Below are 24467 nucleotides of genomic sequence, written 5' to 3' on the forward strand. Positions count from 1 at the left end.
TATACACATTTTTTATCCCCATGTATTGTGTTGCTTTATATGTTTCGCTCATTGTATTACCTCCTGTCTAGTGATTGTGTTTGTGTGTGCCGTCTCATGTTATATTGACTTGGCCCTTATTTGTGCTTCTGTGTGTAACAGTTGCTCACCCAATAATTGATTGTTTGTGTGTTTAACCACTACCATAATATTGGGTGTAATTTGTGCAAAGCTTCCGCTCTACCTGTATAATTGTGATTGTGCAGTTAGTATTCCTGTGAAGTGGTGTCCATTGTTTGTTGTAGTGTTTCAGTGACACGTCATTGTGATAACAATGCATTAGTGGCCGAATAACACTTGGATATAGTGATTGTAATTATTTGCATTACTAAATCAAGCCTAACAGCAACCATCCTACTTATAATGATGTGAATTATTTTGTGTTTAAACTGCATCTATCATTTAGTACTGGTTCGGTTGCATTTTATTTTCATTTTCATTGATTTCATTTGACATTTTTATTACATTGGTTACATTTTTTTGTTTTGTTATCTTAATAGAGGTAGATTTTTAGTTCTTTTCATTTTGGTTAATCACTCATAGTTTGGATTATTAAGTTAATTTTTGATTTGTTTTAGTTGATACCCGATATTTTGGTTCAATAAGCCACTACCATCATAATATTTTTCTTTCTTCTATTTAATTAATTTGATACTAACTTGATTAGGGTTTGGTTTGAGAAGTAGTCCTTTATTTTTTAATAGAGGTAATACAGCTTTTCACGCTCGTTTGTGCATTCCCTATTTGAGTAGTTTAAGTTTGTTTCCCATTAATTATCTGTTTAATTTGATCATTTGTGCTAATTTCTTATTATTTAAATTTTGATCATTTAATTTTTCATTGACCCCATTTTTGACCCCAGCCTCCTTGTGTTTTACCTAGTGTTACTAAATCATTACCTTTGTGGAACTTCCTTCAAATTGGGTTATCATTATTGATTGATTAAATAGTTTCTTGATAAGCATAATTAATTTTAAATTGAATAAGTTAGATTTTTGTTCATTAATTGAGCTTACTTTAAGGCTATATAAATTGCAGTTCAATCAGTAGTGAATTAGATTTTAGAAGTAATTGATTGATGTAGATTATTAAATTAATCAATCAAGGTCAATTATTCAATTAATTGAGTATTAATTTTTTTAAATTATTTATCAATTATTATTTTATTTTTTTTTTGTGAGCATTTTCCCCATGATTTTTTGGTGAGCACTTGTGAATGCGAGTGGTGTAATTGCATTGACTGTTTTGTTTTATTTTGTGAGCATTTTCCCATGATTTTTGGTGAGCACTTGTGAATGCGAGTGGTGTAATTGCATTGACTGTTTTGTTTTATTTTGTGAGCATTTTCCCATGATTTTTGGTGAGCACTTGTGAATGCGAGTGGTGTGATTGCATTGATTGGTGATATCTCAACATGGATACCCATTTAAGAGAGCAATTACAGGCTCTAAGCCCAGAAGACAAAGCTGCGGTGTTGCAGTTACTCAGTCCCGAGTCCGAAAGCAGTAGATCTAATGCTTCCCATGAGCGCGACAGTGTTTCTCAACCACCTCGCGCTGCTCCACATGTGGGTGAGTATTCGCGTAAATTACGGCTATTTTCGGGAAGAAGTCCAACTCCACATGGAGAAGTTGATTTTGAAACGTGGATAATGCAATTAGAATCTATATTGGACGAAGGGTCAGATACTGAAAATTGTAGAATACTTAAGCAAAGTCTTTTAAGGCCGGCTCTGGACACTGTCAGAGAAGCTACCACTGCAACACAGGTTGTTGATATTTTAAAGAATGTATACGGGATAGTAATCGATGGTAAAGAACTCTTAGTGCAGTTTTTTATTAATTACCAAAAGGAAAAAGAAACACCATCACAATATTTACAGAGGTTGTACTTACAGGTGATGCAGGTTGTAGAAAGGGGTGGAATTGAAGTTAGAGAAGTCCCAGAGCATCTTTTACGACAATTTATTCGTGGGAGTTTTGATGAGGAGTTAATAAATAAACTTGATTTAGAAAAATTAACAGATCCTCCTAGTTTTGCCGAGTTACTTTTATTAGTGAGAAGAGAAGAAGCCAGACGAACGGAGAAGAGGTTACGTTTGGAAAAGAAGAAAGAAGCCAGAGTCCACTCCATGACGGTTTCAAAGGAATCTGAGGCAGCTAATGTCAAGATGATGGAGGAGTTACAAGCCAGAGTGGCCAAGTTAGAGGCTAAAGGTCAAGTGTGTGCACCTTCCACAGCGTCGCGGCCTGAGGTAAAGACTAAGGTAGAGAGAAAGGAGCGGCGTGGTAAAAAGAGTATTTTTTGTTTTAAATGTGGGGAGGATGGCCATGTAGCAAATGGATGTGAGAAGACAGCGAATGCAGAGTTAGTTCAGAAGAAACTCCTTCAGAAGACTTTAAACAGGTAAAGGTGTCCAGGGAGGGATCACTGGAGACCAGTAAGAAAGAGGATCCCAAGAATGCAATTCAAACAGATGATTCATTTCAAAAGTTATTACAAAATTTAGTGGGAAGCTCAAATGAGTCCGTTTCAATTGTAAATAATATTTGTACATATGCTTTGGTTGATTCTGGATCAATGGTTACTTGTGTAAGTGATTCTTTTATTCAGCAGCAGTTTCCTGATTTACCTAGGTATTCTGTTGATCAACTTCTTTTAGTGAAGGGACCCCAAGATGAAAACCTGCCCTACTCGTGTTATGTAGAATTGGAGATAGCTATTCCAGTGGATGGGACAGCACACGTGGTAGGTGTATTCCCTGTGCTGGTGGCCCCTGATACCGAATATAACCAACAAATTCCCATGTTGATAGGAACAAATGTTCTCGATAGGTTGTACAAACAACTGGAAAATAAATATCAGGGTAGAATACCAAATGATAAAATTTGTAAATCAGTCAGTTTAGCGTTACAAACTGTGAAATTGAGAAAAAGACATTTGGAAAAATCCCAAGGGGTGTATGGATTATTGAGAAATAAAGAGAAAATCGAAGTTGGTCCAAACCAATCGAAATTTGTTTGTTGTGTGTCACAGATAGTTATCCCAATTCCACGAACAATTGCAATGGTTCAAGATTGTGGAGTGGCAGAGTGTGGTGTGCATCACGAAGACGGGTTGCGCGTGACTCCAGGGGTGATTGATTTAAGTAATGGGAATTTTGAAATTGAGATTACTAACCATCAGTCAAAATCGGTGGTATTGCAGCCTGGGACCACAGTAGCCCGGATTTCTCAGGTTACCATGATGAATCCGTCAAGTGAACTCGATGATGAAAGTTTTATAAACCAGTTTAATTTACCGGCATCCGGGGAAGGAATTTCCCTGATCAAAGATTTGCTTTTGGAGCAGAAATCGGTGTTTGCTCAACACAAGTTGGATATTGGGAAAACGTCGGTTGTTAAACATGGAATTGAATTAACAGATAGCGTTCCGTTTAAAGACCGGTCGAGACGTATTCCTCCTGCACTATATGAAGAAGTGAGAGAGTACTTGGATGAGATGAAGACTGCTGGTGTGATACGAGAATCTGCTAGTCCATGGGCATCGAACGTAGTTCTGGTCAGGAAGAAAGACGGTTCTTTAAGGTTCTGTATCGATTATAGAAAATTAAACAACCGCACGGTACGAAACGCTCACCCATTACCGCGGATTGAAGAGACGCTAGATGCTCTAAAAGGGGCGGTTTGGTTTTCATCGTTAGATTTGTGTAGTGGCTATTGGCAAGTCGAGTTGAAAGAAGAAGACAAAGCAAAGACGGCATTCACAGTAGGACCGCTTGGATTTTATGAGTGTAACAGGATGGCGATGGGATTGACCAATAGTCCTGCAACGTTTCAGCATTTGATGGAAAGTGTGATTGGTGATTTGAATTTAAAAACCTGTATGATTTATCTTGATGATATTATCATTTTTTCAGGAGAATCCATTAGCGAACACGTTGCTCGAGTCAGAGAAGTATTGTGTCGATTAAAAAAAGCAGGGTTGAAGCTTAAGCCTTCAAAGTGTCAATTTTTACAACAGAGAATAAAGTATTTAGGGCACGTTGTTTCAAGTGCAGGCATTGAATGTGATTCAGAAAACATAAATTGTTTGAGACACTGGAAAACTCCTACTAACATTAAAGAGACACAAAGGTTTTTAGGTTTTGCTGGGTTTTACCGCAGATTTGTGAAAGACTTCGCGAAAATAGCAAAACCTCTCTACGAGCTGACCAAAGAAGAACAACGAAAGAAGGGAGTCACCCATTGGGTATGGAAGGAGGAGCACCAGAAAGCATTCGAAACGCTTGTAGAAAAACTTACTAATCCTCCCATTTTATGCTATCCTGATTATACACTCCCCTTTGAATTGCACATTGATGCGAGTTCTAGTGGGTTAGGGGCAGTGTTATGTCAAAAGCAAGATGGTAACACACGTGTAGTAGCTTACGCTAGTCGGGCATTAAATCGCAATGAGCAAAATTATTGCTCAAACAAATTGGAATTTCTTGCGCTGAAGTGGGCGGTAACTCAAAAATTTCACGATTATTTGTATGGGCACAAATTTGTGGTTATTACAGACAATAATCCACTAACATACATTCTTACTACAGCTAAGTTAGACGCTGCAGGTCATCGGTGGTTGGCAAGTTTAGCCGCGTATGATTTTGAGTTAAGCTATCTGTCAGGTAAGTCCAATATTGACGCGGATGCCCTGTCACGATTACCTACTAGAAAGTGTCATTGTTCTTCACAGATTGTGAAAGACATGTGTAGTAATGATCACAGTGTAGGTTTGGATGTTGGTTATTCTGAAAATCTTCCTTTTCATCCTAAGTGTTTCCCCCAAGTAGCAGAGTGGGAAGATTTGAAAGTTGATTGGCAGGAAGAGCAAAGTCAGGATCCAGTGATTCAAAAGGTGAGAGAAGTTAAATTAAATTCAGACAATTTCAGAAACCTACCACGAACCGACAATATGAAACCGTTTAAGAGATCATGGAAGAAGCTGAAAGTGGTGGATGGTGTATTGTATCATGTCGATCATGCGGACAGAAAGAGGTTAGTGGTGCCTAGTGCATGGAGAGAGAAAGTTTTTACTTTAACTCATGATGAAATGGGACATCAAGGTAGGGATCGTACACTGTCAATTGTAAAACAACGGTTCTTCTGGCCAGGAATGGATCACTTTGTTAGCGAGAAATTAAAAATGTGTAGACCATGTAAATTGGGAAAAAGTCCACACTTACCCGAGAGCGCAACAATGGGGCATTTAGTTGCGTCTCAACCCATGGAAATTGTGTGTATGGATTTCCTTAGTTTGGAAGAGTCCAAAGGTAGGGTAAGTAACATACTTGTGCTCACAGATGTTTTCACAAAATATGCATGGGCTATACCTACAAAAAATCAGTCAGCCTTAACAACTGCTAGAGTCTTATTTGACAATTTCATGATTCCCTATGGATTTCCTTTAAGATTGCACAGCGATCAGGGGCGCAACTTCGAATCAAAGGTAATCAAAGAGTTGTGTAAATTACTGGGAATAGAAAAATCCAGAACGACCCCCTATCACCCCATGGGAAACGGAGTTACGGAACGTTTTAACAGAACTTTAATAGGTATGATGCGTACACTCCATGATGACCAAAAACTTGACTGGAAAAGGTATGTACCTTCATTAGTTCACTCTTACAACTGCACGGTGCACGAGTCCACAGGCTTTAGTCCGTTCTACTTAATGTTCGGGAGGGCCCCCCGGCTTGCAGTAGACGTAATTTTTGGTCTGTACACGAAGGATGAGCACAAGGACTATGAAAGGTATATAAGTATGTTGAAAGAGAGATTGGAAACAGCATACAGCATTGCTAATGAGAGAGCAAAAGGGAAAAGGTCTAAAAACAAGCAAAGGTATGACAATCGGTGTAGAGGGGTAGTACCCGAGGTAGGGGATCGAGTTTTGTTAAAAAATGTAGGATTAAAAGGGAAACACAAATTGGCTAACAAATGGAGAAAAGAGGTATATGTGATTGTTGGTCAGAATGACTCTAATATACCAGTGTATATGATCAGACAAGAAAATGGAAAAGGGGACATAAAAAATGTTCATAGGAATTTGCTTTTACCTTTGATTTTCCCCATGGATTTGCGGGAAGAGAAGATCACTAAGGTAAGTACCTGTAGACCCAAACACGAGAATGAATTTTCAGAGATAACAGAGGACTCTGATGATTCTTCTGGGGTACATTATGTTGTACGATATGGGTCTGAACAAATGATCCCTGATGAAGACGGTAGTAATGAAAGGGTTAGCGTAGAGGAGGAGGATCGAGAGGACGACAGTGAGCAAGAATCGCAAGTGGAAAGCGAAGGTGAAGATGTGCAGGAAAATGATACACCAGTCCAGCCTAGGCGGTCCACACGCACTAGACGACGTCCGCAGTGGATGGAAGAGGGGAATTATGTGTTTTCACAGATTGTACCAGAAAGACGGTCCACATCTGCGTCTAGGTTACTTGACATTTACCGTACATTCATTCAATCTAGTGAAAATATGTTCAAACAGATGGTGGAATTATTGAAGGAAAGTTGAAATTTAAATTATAACTTGTATTTTATGATTTATGTTAATTGATGATAATAAAAATGCTACAGCAATTGCACTGTTTTTAATTATTTTCCTCCCTAAATCCAAGTAATATTATTGCTTTTCCTTGTGAGAAAGGTTGCGTTTACTTGTGTGTTTGTACTGTGTGAACTCGGCGTACTCACATAAGATGGGAGTAATTTTAATCATTTTCCTCCATAAACCCAAGTAATAGGCCTAGTATTGCGTTTCCTTGTGAGAAAGGTTGCGTTTGCTTGTGTGTTTGTACTGTGTGAACTTGGAGTGCTCACATACGATGGGGGTAATGTGTTTTAATTTACTATAATTGTAATATTATTTTTTTTTTGTAATTTTCTCATCCACAGTTATTTTACAGTATAATCAATGGCGGGACGCCATTTAATTTTTGGGGGGCACATGTAATAGGGTACATGTATTTCATGTATTCACAGGTATGAATATATATATATGTAATAGTATATTGTAGCGTACATTGATATAAGTGCCTTATTATAAATAGCTCTTGTATATAAATATGTGATATGAATATGCATACTGGTGTTAGCGCCCTTTTTATGTCACGTGGGTCATGTGACCCTGGACTATAAAAGCGGTTGGCGCGTAATTCAAAGTGAGATACACCAGTGATCGGCTGTGTAGATAGTACGAATAAAGATTTTTCTAAAAGGACAATATATTTGTTGTCGTGCCTCGGTTACACAGATATTTCAGAAGAACAGTTTCATTATATCATATTTTGGCATCTCTTGTCCTCATTCTTGTGCTAATATGGACCTATCCTAAACAGAAGTACACCAAAAACTTTCATTTATTATCAAGACAAACTTTCGGTCTGAATTTCTTTTGTGAATCCTCCCCCCCCCCTCCCGGGACGGGAAAGCTCTGCATACCAGTAAGGGCAGCCCAGACCCACTGCCAGAGGACTGGGACTGTTCTATCAGTTCCTTGAGTGACTCGCCAGCTGGGATGAACTGCTCGCGTTCTGCCTCTTCCAGATGGCGCTTTTGTTGTCTTTTAAACCTGGAATTAAAATGAAACGTTTGTATACATCTGTTGATAATTGAACACTATAACTGAGCAACATGATCCATGATGCTGGGAAAATGCACAAAAGAAAAAATATTCTATGCACTGTTTTGAATTAAGCTTTCAATAATGTACCTGACATGCAATAGGAACTTGCTGAAAAATTTGCTTAAATATCTAAAAACAATTCTTCCAAATACACATCTTCAGATAAAACATTTATTGGTTAATTTTATACCCTTTAAGATATTATAAATTTTGAAGGAAAATATAGTTAAACTAGAGGATCAGAGAGGCGATACCGCCTCCTGATATTGTACCACCAGCTGGGGTAAGCGCATTTGTATGGGAAAGAAAAAGAAAGTGGGGCCCCACCTGTATGGTTGTGGGTGACAAGCTGCAGGAAATGTAGTAAACAAGGTGTTTTTTTTTTTGTTTTTTTTTTCAGTTTTGGCATCTAATGGCTGCTTTTCCCATGAAAATGCACCGATTGACCCCAAACTTCCACACATTAAAGCAGTCTGCAATTGTAACCCCTCAGTATAATATGAGAGCTAAGGTCTGCTTAGTTTCTGAACACTGGCACAAACAAATATCTTTTTGCAGAAATAACCTTTTTTGCGATCTAGGAGGATAATTGGTAATGGTGCCTTTTATCCCACGCCACCCTGCGGAGCCGTACGATATGGGTTGGTACTAAAACCACAAATATTACACACTGGTGGTACTAACTATGGCCATATCTTTGCCAGTTTTGAAAGTATAAGCACTGAAAAAAGTTGCAATGTTCAGTCCATGGTGAAAAGTAGGTCAAAGGTCAATTTCAAGGTCACAGTTAAATTGCCAGTATATGACTTCCTATTCAACTTCAATAGTAACTATTGACCCAACTCTCCTAGTTTTGGGGATATAAGAGACTAAAATTTTTCAAATTTCAGTTAATGGTGAAAAGTAGGAATGTACTTTTTGATACAGCATAACTCGTGAACCGTATGGAAAACAAAAAAACGGAGACCACCTCCAGTGTTGGGCTTGACATGCTCTATCAAATGCAAAAAACAAGAGGTCTCTAGCATTAACGACTCCAGAATTAGAGAGAGTTTTATGTCTCAGCATCTAATGGCCGCTGCTCCCGTGAAAATGCATCGATTGACTCGAAACTCACAGAGATGAAAGATAACCTGAAGGGTAACAACTACCAAAAATATTAGAGGTTAGGTCTGCGTAGTTTCTGAATATCAGCACAAATAATTTTTTTTTCGTAAAAAATTCCCTTTTTTTGAAAATTTTGGCCTGTTTGACCTTGAAATAAAGGTCAAAGGTCAAATCCAAGGGCATATTTGGAATCCTCATATGTGACTTTCGGTCAGACTTCTATATTAATTTTTCCCATAATTCCTTCAGTTTGGGAGATATATAGCATTGAATTTTCAAAAATTTTGACAAGGGTGCATTTCAACGAGCGTCATGCCCAGGCAATTGCACCGATCGAGACAAAAAAACCAGGGGGTTCAAGTTGAGATTATATGTGACCTAAATCCAAGAGATGGGGACACAGGCCCATGCAGTCTAGGAGGAGAAGCGGTAACGGTGACTTGTATCCCACGCCACCCTGCGGAGCCGGCGGAGCTCACGGAGCCGGCGGAGCTTACGGAGCCGGCGGAGCCGTACGATACGGGTCGGGACTAAAACCATGAGTACCGCCAGCGTACATGCTGGTGGTACTAATAAGAGATGAAACATGTTTAACATCATTGTGGTGTGTGTGGGAATCAATGTAATGATATCTGACGTCCCAAAATAACAATGGACATTGGGGTGGAAACCTTTATGGAAAAACCTTTTAACAAAGGCAAGAATTAGATTTCATTTTCCTAAGGGTATGTGCACTTTGTATCTGTACCACTGACTGGGTTCAACTTAAGTGGCATTCTTGCCAGAGAATAACTAGATTGTTTAAAACCATCCTGTTGACATATTAATCTTCATCAGCAAAACAAACAGCTCCTTAAGAAATTGAATGATATTGCTTAAACATCCCACCAGCATTTAATACAGTGCAACCCGTTTCCATTTATTTCAAGCACTTAACAGTAGGATTCTGCAAACTCAATGCAGATGGGATGACTGCATGCTTATGTTATGATGTTCTCCACCCCACCAGTGTCACACCTTGAGATAGTTTGAGAAAATCTGGAGAGAATAACCAACATCTTACACGATTTTAAAATAATAAAATTAAGTTTCCTCTCTGGGAAAATTATCATTTGATAAAAGAAAATATCCTTTACAGAATTCAGCTAGAGTAAATGTTCGCAACTGCAACAGGAACAGTAAGTTCTCTCTCTCTCTCTCTCTCTCTCTCTCTCTCTCTCTCTCTCTCTCTCTGGCAACAACAGTATCTTAAAACCTGTGCCAGTCAGGCAGAACCACCATCTAAAAATAACATCCCTCTACAACCAGCAATAGGCACACTGTCCTGCCAGGTAGCCAGCCTTTAAATTCAACTTGACAGTTTCAAAGAATTGTGGGAGACTCTGACCATGTCTAAGAATAGGAACTGCCTGTAAAGCATCAGTGGACGTGATCAAAATCACTCCCAGACTCCAGTTACTGGCAGTTCCAGGCTGGAAGGAACAGAACAGGGCCATGCTCTCCACAGCAGGGCTCTGACGAGGGGTGTTTCTCCTGGGCTCATATCAAAATGTTAACTTTTACGCTGGATAAAAGAATAAGTTGCCTGAGGTTATTATAATAATTCATCCCTCCCCTTCTTTAGGTATACTTTAAAAAAAAATTGTCACGAGAAGGAAAAAACTGTCCTTTAAAAAATCAATCCAAGATGTTGCTTTCTTGTATCACTATATTACAAACCAGGTAAATGATAATAAAAATAAAACCAGCAAAAAAACCATTTGCTTGGTAAGTCTGTCTTAGAGGCTAGCCAAGCCTTGTTCATGTCATCTGACCTTAACAACTGGTCACAATTTATGGCTTGGCAAAAGCTTACAGCTTATGGAGCAAATTTGATTTTTAACTGCAGGTGAGGCAGACAGAGTCCCTATTACTGAGGCTTAACGCTGCAATTTATTTGGAAATCACCTTCAATTTTGCCACACTCCACCACTGGCAATGGCAAACCAGGAACTGCAGCAATTTACCAGTCTACTGATGTTTTGACCCCGAGTAACATTGAAGAGGAAAACAAAATTATCCTATCATACACTTATGTTATTACAGGGAAAGTCTCACCTTAACTTATGGGTAAAGAAGTCCGTCAACTTTATGTTCTTTATAGCCTGCATCCAAGGGGGTAAATCAAAAAGAAACCTTTTTTTTTATTAATGCACTTTAGTTTCAAATGGATTTACATTTCATGAAACTTGTAATTAAAATAATTTTCTTGGCTCTGAGACAATTTTTCATAATTGAGAACGCTTTTTTTGCTGTTGTTCAAATAATATTCATTGAAATATTGTGTTAGACATGTGTACTTAAAAGGCACTTTGATCAAACTTCAATTGGCTCAACATATTAGTAGTCGGACAGCATATTCTCTCAATTAGGAGATTTCTCTGCTCAGTCAAAGGCAGTCTGTCGCCAGTGTCAAACCACATTTTGTGGCATGTCCCTTTTACCAAGCAATTTATAAGCTTTAATAAGATACACATCTAAATGCTTCATTCTAAATTTATAACAAAGTGACAGACAGATAGCAGTTACAGTGACAAACCTCATTCCAATTATGTTGTTCTATGCAAAACAGTATACCCTGAAGAGGAAAAACAACCATTTATCAAATGGTCTTAACATGGAAATACTACATATTTACTACCATCATAACCAAGCCCCTTCTAACACCACACAATCCTGAGGGGATACTTCACCACTTCCAGATACCAGTACTCTAGAACACACTTGACTGAACACATAAATCTTCCTATAAGGTTACAGACAGGGTTAGACAAAACTCCCTAAATTACTGCCTATATGAGTACATGTTTTAGATAAAAGATAAATCTTCAGTGTTCACTGACTAAATTCCTTTACATTTACACAAATGTCATTTTACTATGACGTCATAATTGCATAAATGGGGTAGAAAATGCAAAATTGATTTTAAAAATCTCTTCTTTACCTGAGCACCCATGAACACCTTTTCAACACCAATTTTATGACACCTATGAGTACTTCAAAGCCCTGCCAGTGACTATTCTTAAAAATCTTTGTTTAGATTTTTTTGTAGTTTTTTTAAACTCTTGTACCTGTATCTGTTGGTGTCCATATATCATGTGACCTCACAGTAGCTCCGCCCATCCTACAGCATCTGGGGCGGAGTCAACTGGCAAGATTGGTTGCATTGAGCAACAGGAAACATAAATGCCAACATTTTAACATTTTCAAAGGATATGATATTGTTTTCTATAAAAAAATCGTAGATATAATGAACAATCATGCACAAAAAAAAAAAAAATATATGTTAGCATCTTGTGAAATAAACCCTGTGTCAGTAACCTGAAACCTTTGAAGGAAAAAAAGTTGAAACACTACAGTGTTCTTAGATGACACAGCTAATTTCTGGTGTAAAAATCTCAGCCTGTAGTTGAGGTCCACGCCAGCCTTAGGTGCCAGCAGTGATGTTGCCCTGCGTGTTCCTGCATACTTGAGGCCAGATAAAACATGGTAATGGCCCATTAGTATGCACTGGTGTACAGACACACAATTAAGGACACATCCACTGGAGACGGTGAGACAATGCAAAACCTGGCTCCAACACCAGCTAATGTGTGACAGGGTGTGTAAACACAACTCTGCAAGGCTGCAAAAATACCTACACTTACAGGTCTATATTTCTCCTTTCTTCTTACAACACCATCCTGTTATCAGTAGTCTCAGATCAGACCAGAAAAACTGCACTGCTATCTTAATATGTTTGATTAGCTATCCAGAAATTAATCACACCGTCTCTCATTTCAAAAGAATAAACTGCATGATACATAAAAAAAAATCTGATTTACTATTACTTTTCTTCTCACTTTACCGAATTTCAGCTCACTTTCACTGCTGAAGTTACCATTACTCACCACGTGTATTTAGCAGGAATGTTATCATGGCATACCTCATCTGGTTGCCTCATGTCTTTTGCTCCTCTCATCACACATCAGTCATCATCATTTTTATTCATTCGTTAATTGTTGATCTACATGATTTACATTGCAGCTTTTTGCTCATGCCTTTCATGCCAAGACACATATCAATAAAACCATTTCAACTGTAATTGCTGACATGAGCCGTCTTCTTACCTGAAGTACAGACATGTCCCTGTGATGATGATACAGATCAGGCAAAATGTCACCGTGACAACAATCACCACCTGCAGCATGTGATCGGAGAAACCGTTGTAGTTCTCTGGTCCAGTAGCTGAAAGAAAATTTATACAAACAATAATAATATATCAACAAAGTATAAGTAAGGTATACAGGACTTTATATGATGTGTGCAATGACATTTCACATTGATTTTTAAAAAATGTAACCTGGATGGCCAGTCAAATTTAATCATGATCCATTTGCAGATATTTTATTTTCAGAAATAGTTTTTAAACATCTGTATACATAGTGCACTTACAAGAAAACATAAGCCCCAAAGCAAAGATAAAAGGGATTGCAGAGTACATATATTTATGAAACAAAATTTTTGTTCTACTTTGTTCTAATTCTGAAAGGACTGACATGCAGAGTAATGGAATAATGATCCAAAACTGATATTTGGTTCGAACAAGACTGAAAACATCACAAAGAATACCAAACACAAAAAACTTGGACAGGGTGCCTGCAATACCTTCACCTTGCAGTTATTCAGGGAAAAAAACATTGTATATTTTCACAGTTATGACTTTGTTAGTGAATATTTAATGTCTCTGAATGTAAAAAATATATGTGCTTATTTAACACATAAATAAAAGCAGTTATAAATTAGTCTGTGAACCAGAGAATGATTCATGTAAAGAACAAGATCCGATGATAAGTTGACAAGAAAAGTGATAACAACAAAACATTCCATGCGCTGTCTCACCGTCAAACTGTGCCAGAAATATTTATATCAGAGGCTAATGTACCTGATGGCATCAGAGGAAAGATCGCATAAAAAGCAAGGCCTTACAGAAGTCATACTGGGGAAGATTGAAAACTACACTAATGGGGAAACATGATATGAATACTAAACTGGTCAATATAATAAAGTGGGAATGCAAAGTAACATAGCTGACTGAAGTACGAATGAGACTGTGAAATATTTTAGGAAAACTGTAAGCTAAGCCATTACATCCATTTTTATTTTTTTTCAAATTAGCAAACAAAAAAAAATCATGACGTTTTTTCAATAGCAAATATCCTACGATGTCACTGCTGTAAATACTCATTCCTCCTAAATTCTAAAAGGGAGTGTACAGAAACTACTTCAGATACAATATGTCTACATCCATCATCTGTGCCTCAATATCAAACACCAACTGAGCCAATGCACATTTTATTTGCTATACCACAAGCTGTATTCTCTCAAACAAATACTACAACCAATTTCGCTTCTGTTTATTCTGAAATTGGCTGCAACTCTTGTATTTGTTGAGCCGTACAGAACAATCTCCACTTGTTTCCCCTTCATTCTTCCCCTGACAAAACCTGATGCTTGCTGTTACAGCAAAGTCAACACTGGAGCCATTGAAAAATAGTTCTGTTTTACACCTAGGGTCAAACAAGAATGCTAAAAGCAATACTAATTCTACCATTCATTCCAACTAGTCCCCTCACCATTTATTGACCAAATCAAAGCCGAATCCATCAATATGGGATTTATCGTACATTTTTTGCTACAGAAACACTAACAATGTCGAGGATTAGACGTTATCACACTGTTTCCACACAGCTCTACTTTACTTTCGAATGCCACATAACTTACAGCCGTGGACAAAAGGGCTTTCAAAGTTACTATTATAGTGCCTGATCTTGATAGATTTTATGGAATTAACTCAAATATTCAATTTAATCTGGAAGGCACCAAGGGCCCTGATATAAACTAGAGTTCTGCCACCAGGGACAGCTGAACTGCCTGTAAGGACAAGTGAAATGTGTGGCACACCATCCTAACACTGATAAAGGAAGAAAAGACTTCAAAAAAACAAACCCCAGGGGACAGGCAAGTTTCAAAGCTAATATCGTGTGACGGGCAGATTTGAAAGTTAAACAGCATGCACACTGGGGAAGTGATTTCATTTACAACTAGAAAGCAATGTTTAAGAAAATCCTAAATGGATTTAGTGCTATGAAATGTATCTAATCACATAAATACTACTACTGTCTGTCAATCAAAACAGAACTATTAAGGAGTCAATCCCAAAACCCATTCTTTTTACTCACCTGGTGTTGTTGTAGCAAAATATTTGTAGATTGGCTTTAAGTCCCGATTACAGTGAGTTCCATTATCACAACAAGCTATGGTTTTGGGGGTTAAGTGGTACACTATGTCTCCCTTACACTGAAAAGAAAGGAGAATGTGATTAAATATCAAAGTTTAATTCTATAATTTGGTTAAGACCAGTCAAACAAATTCTAGTTGTTCTCCATGAATGGGATTTGTTTACATCCACAGAAATCAGAAAAACAGTGGAAACATTGTATAAAGACTAACAAAGGTTACATAATCATTAAAACTGGGCTTTTAAAACTCGTTCTAATTTCATTTTATTCAACATTTTTTCAAGCTGAACAAAATCATAACACAAAATTTCACTCAAAACAATACTACATTCACTGATCTATTCAGGAGTTTGCTTAAGTAAGTGTAATTTAATTCAAACAAAGTTGACATTATCTTATTTGTGTTAAACTATTGATGTGCATGTTTATAAAACAGTAATTCAACCACCGATAATCAATAGTAATTACTGGTTCTGTTTCATTTACCTGGGCAGGGTCACACCATTGCATAATATACCATGAAACAATACAAGTGAATACTGTATCAATAAACTAACCAGGGTTCTACAATTTAACTGTGTAAGTCCATGTGTTGGACAAGAGTCTCCTAACGTAGTACATGCATGAGTGCACTTCAAGAAAAGTGTATGCATCTCTTGTGGTTGTAAAAGTTGGTAAACAAAAGATTAAATAATAATAATAATTATTATTTTTATCATGTATTCTTTGTCATATACTGAAGCTTATATTTGTGTGAGGCTAATACTTATTTTACCTCATACCATAGGTGTGTGTGTGTGTGTGTGTGTGTGTACATGTGCGTGCACACACATTCGTACACACATGTCAGTGCAGAGACACAGGTGACCTTCACAAGAACACACCCTCACCTGCATGGTGGATTGTCCTTCATCCCCACTCAGACATCCGTATGTCATGATATCCTCCCCGTATGACGTCCTCACCATTGCACTGTAGCACTTGGCGTTGGCCTCAGCAATACACGTGTTGTTCACCGCGTGGATGGGGCAGTCTGGCCAGCAGTAGCACCTCAACGTCAAGGCAGCAGACATCACTGGAAGACAAGAAGATAGTAAGAGATTTATAATGGGTATAAAATAACTTTTCGGAAAGTGATAGACCTTTTACAAAGTGGTGAAAAAACATATAAAGAAAATACTTCTTTTGAAATATGAATGGTGGTTTTAGGAAATTCAAATTCATGCTTAGAGCTCTAGGTTTGTAAAGTAGAGTATTTGTAGCTAAAAAGTAATTTCTCCAAAGCACATCATTACACAAGGTTTTTAACTGCTTGTATTTACAGACATAAACCTAGGTTAATAAGAAAAAAAAAACTTTTAACATTTATCATGGAACACACCACTTAATCGACCACGAGTCTTGCAACCACCTAAAGACACATTAGAATTGAATTAAAAATCTCATGATTTCATGATTCCACAAAAAAGCTCACATTTGTATTCATGTCATCAGTATATAACCAATCACTTAATACATCAAATGCACAGTCTTCAAGTCAGATCCCTTTGAGAAACCCCCTTTTTCCATTAAAAAATACAATCCCATTTCTGCACACAGAACAATCGCGCGTCACACACTCTCACTACAACCAAAGCCATTTTCAATGTACTATTTTCACAAATCAATCGATCTGCAGCTGTAAAGGCATCAAATCCCACAGGCCTGTCATTTCAAACTTCATTTTTCTCCTCCTCTTATAGTAAGTGCCATGCTTTAAACTCCAGTATCAGCAGACAAGTCACACCAAATCAATAGTGGAAAATAGGATTTTTCTAGCAATGCAAAATGTTTTGTGGGGTCTCGGGGGAGAAGTGTGATCTAGAAAATCAGAGGCTGTGGACACAGATCACAGCATTCTGGTTGGTAATTATGGAGAGTTAGAGCTGGGAGAGAAATTGAAGTTTCATAAATGGCGGGTTGTCTTACACTTTCATTACTGAACATCTCTTGGAGTTAACTGGTCCAACTTGAATTACTTTCCCCTCAACAGTGATTCAATGTCTATTGTGAAACAGAACATGACTTCAATAAGCTGCAAAGTGTTAGTCAGTACTCTTCTTATCTATTTCTTTTATATAGTGTATATAATGTACATTTATTAATCCACCCTATTTTGATAATTTCTACAATTACTATTATACTGTTAAGTTTTTTTCTTGCAAGCAGGTTGGCTGTTGTATTTTTGAGAGAACTACACAGAAATAAGAGTACTTGTGAGCATTTGGGTAATATAAAGAACAAACAACCAATCAACATGTACTTTGATGAGTCAAAGAAAATAAAAGAAAGGGAAAATCAATTTAGCAACATACACTCTTAGCTTCAAACCCTACAAATGAGCAATGCGCTTTCCATGGGCCATACAATCCCATACAGGATAACTTGTGAGGCAAACTGATACAAACACCCTACAAACACTAAGGAATAAATCCCTTAAAACGTGATAAAGTTCACAGCTTATATTTCTCCCCAGAATTAAATCTCTGAAACTAATGCCATACATATCACAACCCCCAATCAATAAAACAGATTACGTTTCAGCCTCCCTGTGAAAAATACACTTTTTCCTCGCTAAGCTGACTGCAACAGCAATAGAATTGGACTGCCTGAATAATAGACCACTTAAATAATCATTGCTAAATCAGATTTCCACATCTTATATGCTGCCAATCTTATTACAGACATTTCAGAGTAGTTTTCAGGTTTCTTCTGATAAAAATATTCAATCTACGCCAACATGACCTTTTCCTGGGAGCTCAAGTTTGGTAGTGTACTATAATTAACGCCTGTTTGCTTCAACACAGTAATGGGTTCTGACAGCTTCCACCAAATACACACATTCACAACTTGCTGAACTAGGAAACACAGGACACTAGGCTTTTCCAGCCTTTCAAGTCCCCAAAAATTCCTTCAAATTTCATTTATTTCCACTCCTTAGAATAAATTCTCACCATTATCATATAGACTGGTCTTAATCATAACTATATAATTAAGTCAGTGTACTTCATAATTATCATATGACATTTATCTGGAGAGATTGGTCAACATACTAAAATGTATTGAAGAAATGGAGGATACTAAATTTACATCCAACCATGGAAAAGATGAACAACAGTTTAGCTTGACTAGTCTACTTTCATCATTATGAAATCATTGTGTACGCATAAAAATCAGGTTGGTTTACTTCTCCACCACCACCACCCACCAAATTCAGAACCCAGCCTCCCTAATGTTAGCCAAATATTCATTCTTCCTACTGGAAACTATTAACACAGTACAGGCAGGCAGTTCCATACACAGGCAATCCCTCCCTCACCCCTAGCCACTCAACCCGACTAATGAGCTAGACACAAAAGCCTCCCATTCACCAGAGGAGAGTGTGCCCTATCTAAATCCCCTCTCCGTATGTGAACATTGCTAACTCTTGTTTGCCCGCCTATTCAGAATTTTCAGACTCTAACTGAACCACTGCAAACACAACTATGAAGCACAACTCTTTAACCACGCTGAATGGAGGTGACAACGACACATGCAGTACATGACATCACTATGGAGTTGGACTGCAACCAGAGATTTTCCCCCTACTCAACCATCTGGAGATTGAAGAAGGCACAGAATAGCTGCATTATTTATGAAAAAAACTTAATTTAGGACTATAATCTACTCAACACCGAAAGCTTTGTTCCCACCAGATTAATTTAGAACTGGTTTAAAACTGGTTTAATGACAAATCAATATAAATGTTCTAATTAAAGTGGTCACACCAGCCACCAAGAAAAATCGTCTATCTGGTACGATTCCCATTGAACCAGTCGTGCACCAGTTCACAACAAATCTGAGTCTGCCCTTTGAGAATATTGAACGTCATCAGACAGCTAAGTCCACCATCCCAGTGGTGAGCCCCAGACTCCGTCAGAGTAGATATGACATGTTCAGTCAGGACTATCTTTGCCCCCATCTCTGTAGGGGAGGGACGGTCTGGGCCACTGACATGACATCAACAGACAGTGAACAAGATCCAAATCCATGTTAACAATGTCTGCTCCTCATCTTATCTGGGGTAATATATTCCAACACATGAAAAAAAAAAAAACTAAATGACCAGATTTGCATGAATTTTTTTACCCCCTGCCCCGTAATCTATCCACTTAATATATGAGGATTTGTTTTTCAAATGTTACAATGCTTTTATTTCAGAAGAAAAATATTTGTTTTTGTATCTCAAAAGTAAACATGCCAACTCTTCTGAATGACAGTTTTGCTCTTTATGAATGTGTCATATATCCAAAGGAACCTGTTCCACCTAAAATCTAATACTTTAATACTAATTCAATATTATCCCACACTACAGGACTTGGCACAAAAAATGAAAAAAAAATGTACAAGTGTAACGCACATAGCTTCGGCTGTATCAAAAACATTCTAAGATCTCCATCATTTTATCGAACAGTGCTGACTCATTTAATTTGATGTATATGCACCACACAAACACCAAATCCATTGGAAAACATTGCGGCCCGAGTATTACTTCCTGCAAATGAGTAATTAGGGGTAAAGATGACAGTTATTAGGTTGTGAAAATGGGAGACATTAGTATTAGCCTGGGCTGTCACCAGGAAGATCACTGTCCTCCATCTTTGTCAGTTTTGTTCATAAACTGTCCTTTGAAGAACTTGTAATTTCAGCAAACTAAAAAATAGAATTATCTGAAATATATTTTACTTTTTTTCCAAAGATATGTTCATTAAATGTTGTTTTAGTACACATTTACCAAAATATCCACTTTATTATAAATCGAGATTCATCAGCAGGTATTTTCAACCTCATTTATTGTTCAGATTTCAAACATCACCAATATTGAAAATCTTTGAGAGAGAGAGAGAGAGAGAGAGAGAGAGAGAAGACCAATATCATAGTGTACAGCATCTTGTGCTTTGCTAGTTGTCCCCACAATGGAGGTGTTATCTAACTGGAGGTGTGCTGAAGTATGAGTAAGTTGTAAGGGTGCCAAGGTGGCGGGGACAAAATCCATACACTAATAAAGAAAATGCCCCAGGTAATCAGGTGGTTTAGGAAGAAGTGGTTGAGACCAAGGAGGGGACCTGCTGTGTTTTTCCAAATGAGGCTTTTCCTATAGCCTTTCCTCCCCTACCAAAGAGAGATAACACACACTAATGTCTGGCCGACATATTGACATAACACTGTCTTTCTGCAACCCATCAAGGGTAGCTAGGAACCATCAGGGGGAGGGGCAAAAAACAACTGATTACAGGCTCTTCTAAGCCCTGCCGCCCACCTTTTTGTTTTTCAAATTATCTGGCCAAACTATTAAATTAAGACAACAATAATAATAATACTAGTAATATCACATTTGGGAGGGGGTATTAAAAATCTTTTCAATGGCTCAAATATGACTTTTTATCTATCATTATCCACCTTTTATCTGTCTTCTACCTCTTATATCAATGCATCAGTCAAAATATAAGGCTATTACTAGTAGCTATGTAAGGTTCGTGCACAAATGTAGGTAGAATTCCGCGACAAAAAATGTACACACATGAAGAGCATTTCTAGTGGTCAGTCCGCTTGTTCCCATTTTACAGCCAGTGCTTGGGGGCACGCATGCACTTTCCCCCCTTTTGTATTCACAGCCATACAGGTACGCAATAAGAGACAGATGTTTGAATAACAAGGAACAACTTCTCTTGCTGTTTGCACTAAAAAGGGAAGGCCAAATGGAGCCCAAAGAAAGCAGAGATTGTGTTTTGGTTGTAATGTTAGACTGTACTGGGCTAGAAGTCATGTTTATCCCATAAGACCTGTAGAAGGCAGCAGAATGGTGGACTTGTAAAATGACTAGCATAAAGATCTCTCTGCAGGTCAATCTTTCAGTGGTCTTTGATATGAAATTGTCATTAAGTTGCAAAAAATTCAAAATGGCAAAAGATTAAGCTGCACTCTCCATTCCATTAAATAATGTTAGAATGCTATAATCCCTTTCCATTAAACTGAATTTCCTTTCATCAAAACACTAACTAAAATTGATTTTTATAAGCAATATTTACAACATTTGGCGTTCATTTGTATCTAAATTGAATAACATCTATGTCAAGATGTAAAACAAAACTGCAAGCTCTTTGACCTTATCTTTACGAGCTGTAGCAAATGAATAACATGTGTGTTCTACATGAAATAAATAAATAAATAAATAAATAAATAAATAAATAAATAAATACTGCATACATACAAAAACACCACTATTAAATTCATTAATTCCTGGCTAATGCAAAAACATGTTCTCATCAAAAGAGTCCATAAAAAATTCATGGGTCCTAATTGAAAGATGACATAACTGGTGTAAAGTGCTTGTAGTTGTCCCTGAAACCACAATGGTGGCAGTCTAGTCATATCCTATTTCTAACAAGGACAAGATACATCTTTAATTGACTTATGATCACTTGCTATAATACCAACTGGTTTAAATCTCCAGGTTGTCTTCAATCTAATGATGTCTTCTCCTTTATTTAATGTACCACTGGTATATTATAATTATGGCATAGAAAACTGCAGGTAAACTTCATGAGGATCATGTTAAATTTCCATTATGAAAAATTCAGCAGTTTTATACCTGTATCAAAATTATTCATAATCACTGCTTAATTCTTTGTTTGTCCCACATATTAATGGACTTTTTTTACTGAAAAACAATTTGATTTTAATGATATGTATTGCATAGGGGTTGATATTCATTGTTAGCTCTGTGGAAATTCTCTTCTGAGCAGATCACTTTGTATTCTCCCAGGCTTTTTAAATAATAAAATGCTTTGTAGTGGCCAAGACCTAATAACACTGGGACTCTGACAGCAAACTTGCAAGCTTACCAACACAATAAATGGCACATCCATCAATACAATCAACTAGCAAAATGAAATTTACTCAAGAGCACAAACACACTAGGGGGTAGGCGGTCCTTTAGTAGGCAACTTCTCTTGAATTGATGACTGGCATGCACATGGCACTCCATAAATGTTTTTCATCGGATCCTATTCATTAACTTTTTTCTTATTCTTTCAAAATTATCCCTCACTCGAGGACAATTTCTCAAGACATGTTCCAAACTCTGTATCTTCAGCAGTTATAAGACACCAACTTTATATGTTATTTTACAAGTACAAATACGCCGGAGCGCTGAGGAATCACCCATTAACAGAGGTCAACTGCAGAGTCAACCTCCGCACATTCATGTCAGCCCCGGAGTCACAAACAAGCCCATTGGAATATTAGAGTGAACATTTACAACCCAGAGACATAAAGCACATCATTATCCCTCTCCAGTCACACAGCTCTATGGCAGCGTGTTAAACTGCTGAGACAGTTGAGAATTGCGTGGGCTTTCTATCATTGGCGCTGGCACCCCCTGACAGCAGTAACCCTAGAGGGGCTAATTTGCTCCTCAGAGTGGCCCAGTTAAATGGGCCCAGGGAGACAGACAGGCTGGCTACCACAATGCCATCAAATGGGGTCTCAGTTGTGTGTATTATACACACACACATACTAACACACACAAGAGGCTCAATGTGGACCAGGGCCATGCCCTTTGTTGTGCGCCCCCCCTCCTAACCTCTACCACCTGACCTCTCAACAATAGGGGCCAAGAGACAAATACATAATGAATTTATTGAGTAAGTTGATCTCATAACCCCAGAAACATTCTAAGTTTACATGCATGATGACACAATTGAGGAAATATACTGCAGAATGAGAACTCAAGAGCAGATAAACCATCCAATGTTTCAATATCAATTTGGCCATTAAGGCACTTCAAGCAAATTGAAATTCATTCATCAAAGGGAGTAGTGAAATGATCAAGCTACTATTAACTATGTAATGTTACCAAATTTACTATCTTGATGACCACATGCCTATCATTTCGCTGACAATGAAAGCTGCAATTTGCCAGAAATAGAAGAGATTGGCAAGAATAGGAGGTGATATTTAAGTAATGAGATACACATCTTGATTCAGTTGGGAAGCTTAGATAATCAAATTTCCCTTTCTACCCATGAGTATCAAGTATAATTTTGAATGTAAATGAACTCCACATATATCACACCCAATCACCTGACAGCATCCTTTTTCTTAATTAAAGAAACTTACCATCAACAATCAATAAGTTAATCAAGAATAGTTTCCACTTCACTGCAAATGTTCAACCAAATTTGGCAAAGAAAAGTGACCTATTGATCCCATTTCTGTTGTGATGAACTGACAAAGTGATAAAAACATGTAGAAATATCAGATTGAAATATGTACACAGCCTCTGCTACACAAACCAGTATCTAATAGTGTTCAGTCACACCAGGTATGGCAGCAATTCCACATGTCAACAAGCAAAAAAAAAAAAAAAAAAAAAATCACCATGCCTCATAAACTACTATCATATCTTTTCTCACTTGTATTTTCTTCCCACTTCATTCAAGTTCAAAACTTTCGCATAACAGTTTGCTGGTAACTAGGAATTTGGTTATGACTTGAGGAATCTTTTAAAATGGAACTGTCATCAGAAGATTGGTAGATCACATAGGAACCATCACTGCACCATGGAATTTGAAATCTCAATCTAAACCAACAGGTCATCTGTGGATGTATGCTACATTTTTCCAGTCAAAATGCATTTCCAGTCAAGTTGGGCTGGTCTTACTCAGTCCAACCCACCTCTGCAGTCTGCGTGATTATAATGTTTGTCACAGTTAGTCAATCATAGGCATTTCAACAGAAAGTCTGATTTTAATTAGCTTGCCACAGGTTGTCAGTTGTATGTATTTCAGTAGACAGTTTGATTGCACTTTGTTTGCCACAGGTAGTCAATTGTGTGCATTTCAGTAGACAGTTTGATTGCAATTAAATTGCCAGGGTTATCCCTCATATGCCCTACTCATTACTATTGTGATCTAGGTGTAAGTTGTATCAGACTGTGTCTACCAATGTATGGTAAGGTAATTGTAATCAAACTGTCTGCTGCAATAGATCATACTGAGATAGATCAACCCAGCTTGGCTGGAAACATGACATGAGTGAGTCTTTTAATGAACACAGCTGAAGAGGCTTTGCATACACAAATCTCTTACACTTCTGTCTGGCATTTATCACTCGGGTCAGACAACAACACCAGAGCGGGAGTAACTAGGAGTGGGAAGCTTGTCAGCAATTAATTTCCACAGTGTTTTTGTGTTTTAACAGTAACACTTAGGTGTGAGTAAAAGTCACCTTCACAGTGGTATA

The 24467-nt window shown here is 37.6% G+C and overlaps 1 protein-coding gene across 3 annotated transcripts in view; it reads right to left on the reverse strand.

Moving 5' to 3' along the window:
• The window catches only part of LOC106160415 (bone morphogenetic protein receptor type-1B), a 42433-nt gene that overhangs the window by 12629 nt on the left and 5337 nt on the right, over positions 1 to 24467 (reverse strand). Inside the window, exons 1-5 of one of the 3 annotated variants that reach the window (XM_087003513.1) lie at positions 23639 to 23806; positions 16034 to 16218; positions 15084 to 15201; positions 12972 to 13089; positions 7533 to 7662 (exon numbers count right to left, since the gene is read on the reverse strand). In XM_087003513.1, the coding sequence (XP_086859639.1) occupies positions 7533 to 7662; positions 12972 to 13089; positions 15084 to 15201; positions 16034 to 16218; positions 23639 to 23660 (573 nt within the window). In that variant the 5' untranslated portion in view covers positions 23661 to 23806. Of the gene's footprint in view, positions 1 to 7532; positions 7663 to 12971; positions 13090 to 15083; positions 15202 to 16033; positions 16219 to 18390; positions 18495 to 23638; positions 23807 to 24467 lie in introns of those variants that run through there. The other 2 variants (XM_087003512.1, XM_013537010.2) reach the window with 2 other exon arrangements.

The sequence above is a fragment of the Lingula anatina genome, chromosome 2 (genome assembly GCF_051362555.1).
Source record: "Lingula anatina isolate TDL-2025a chromosome 2, LinAna3.0, whole genome shotgun sequence".
NCBI classification, from domain to species: Eukaryota; Metazoa; Brachiopoda; class Lingulata; order Lingulida; family Lingulidae; genus Lingula; species Lingula anatina.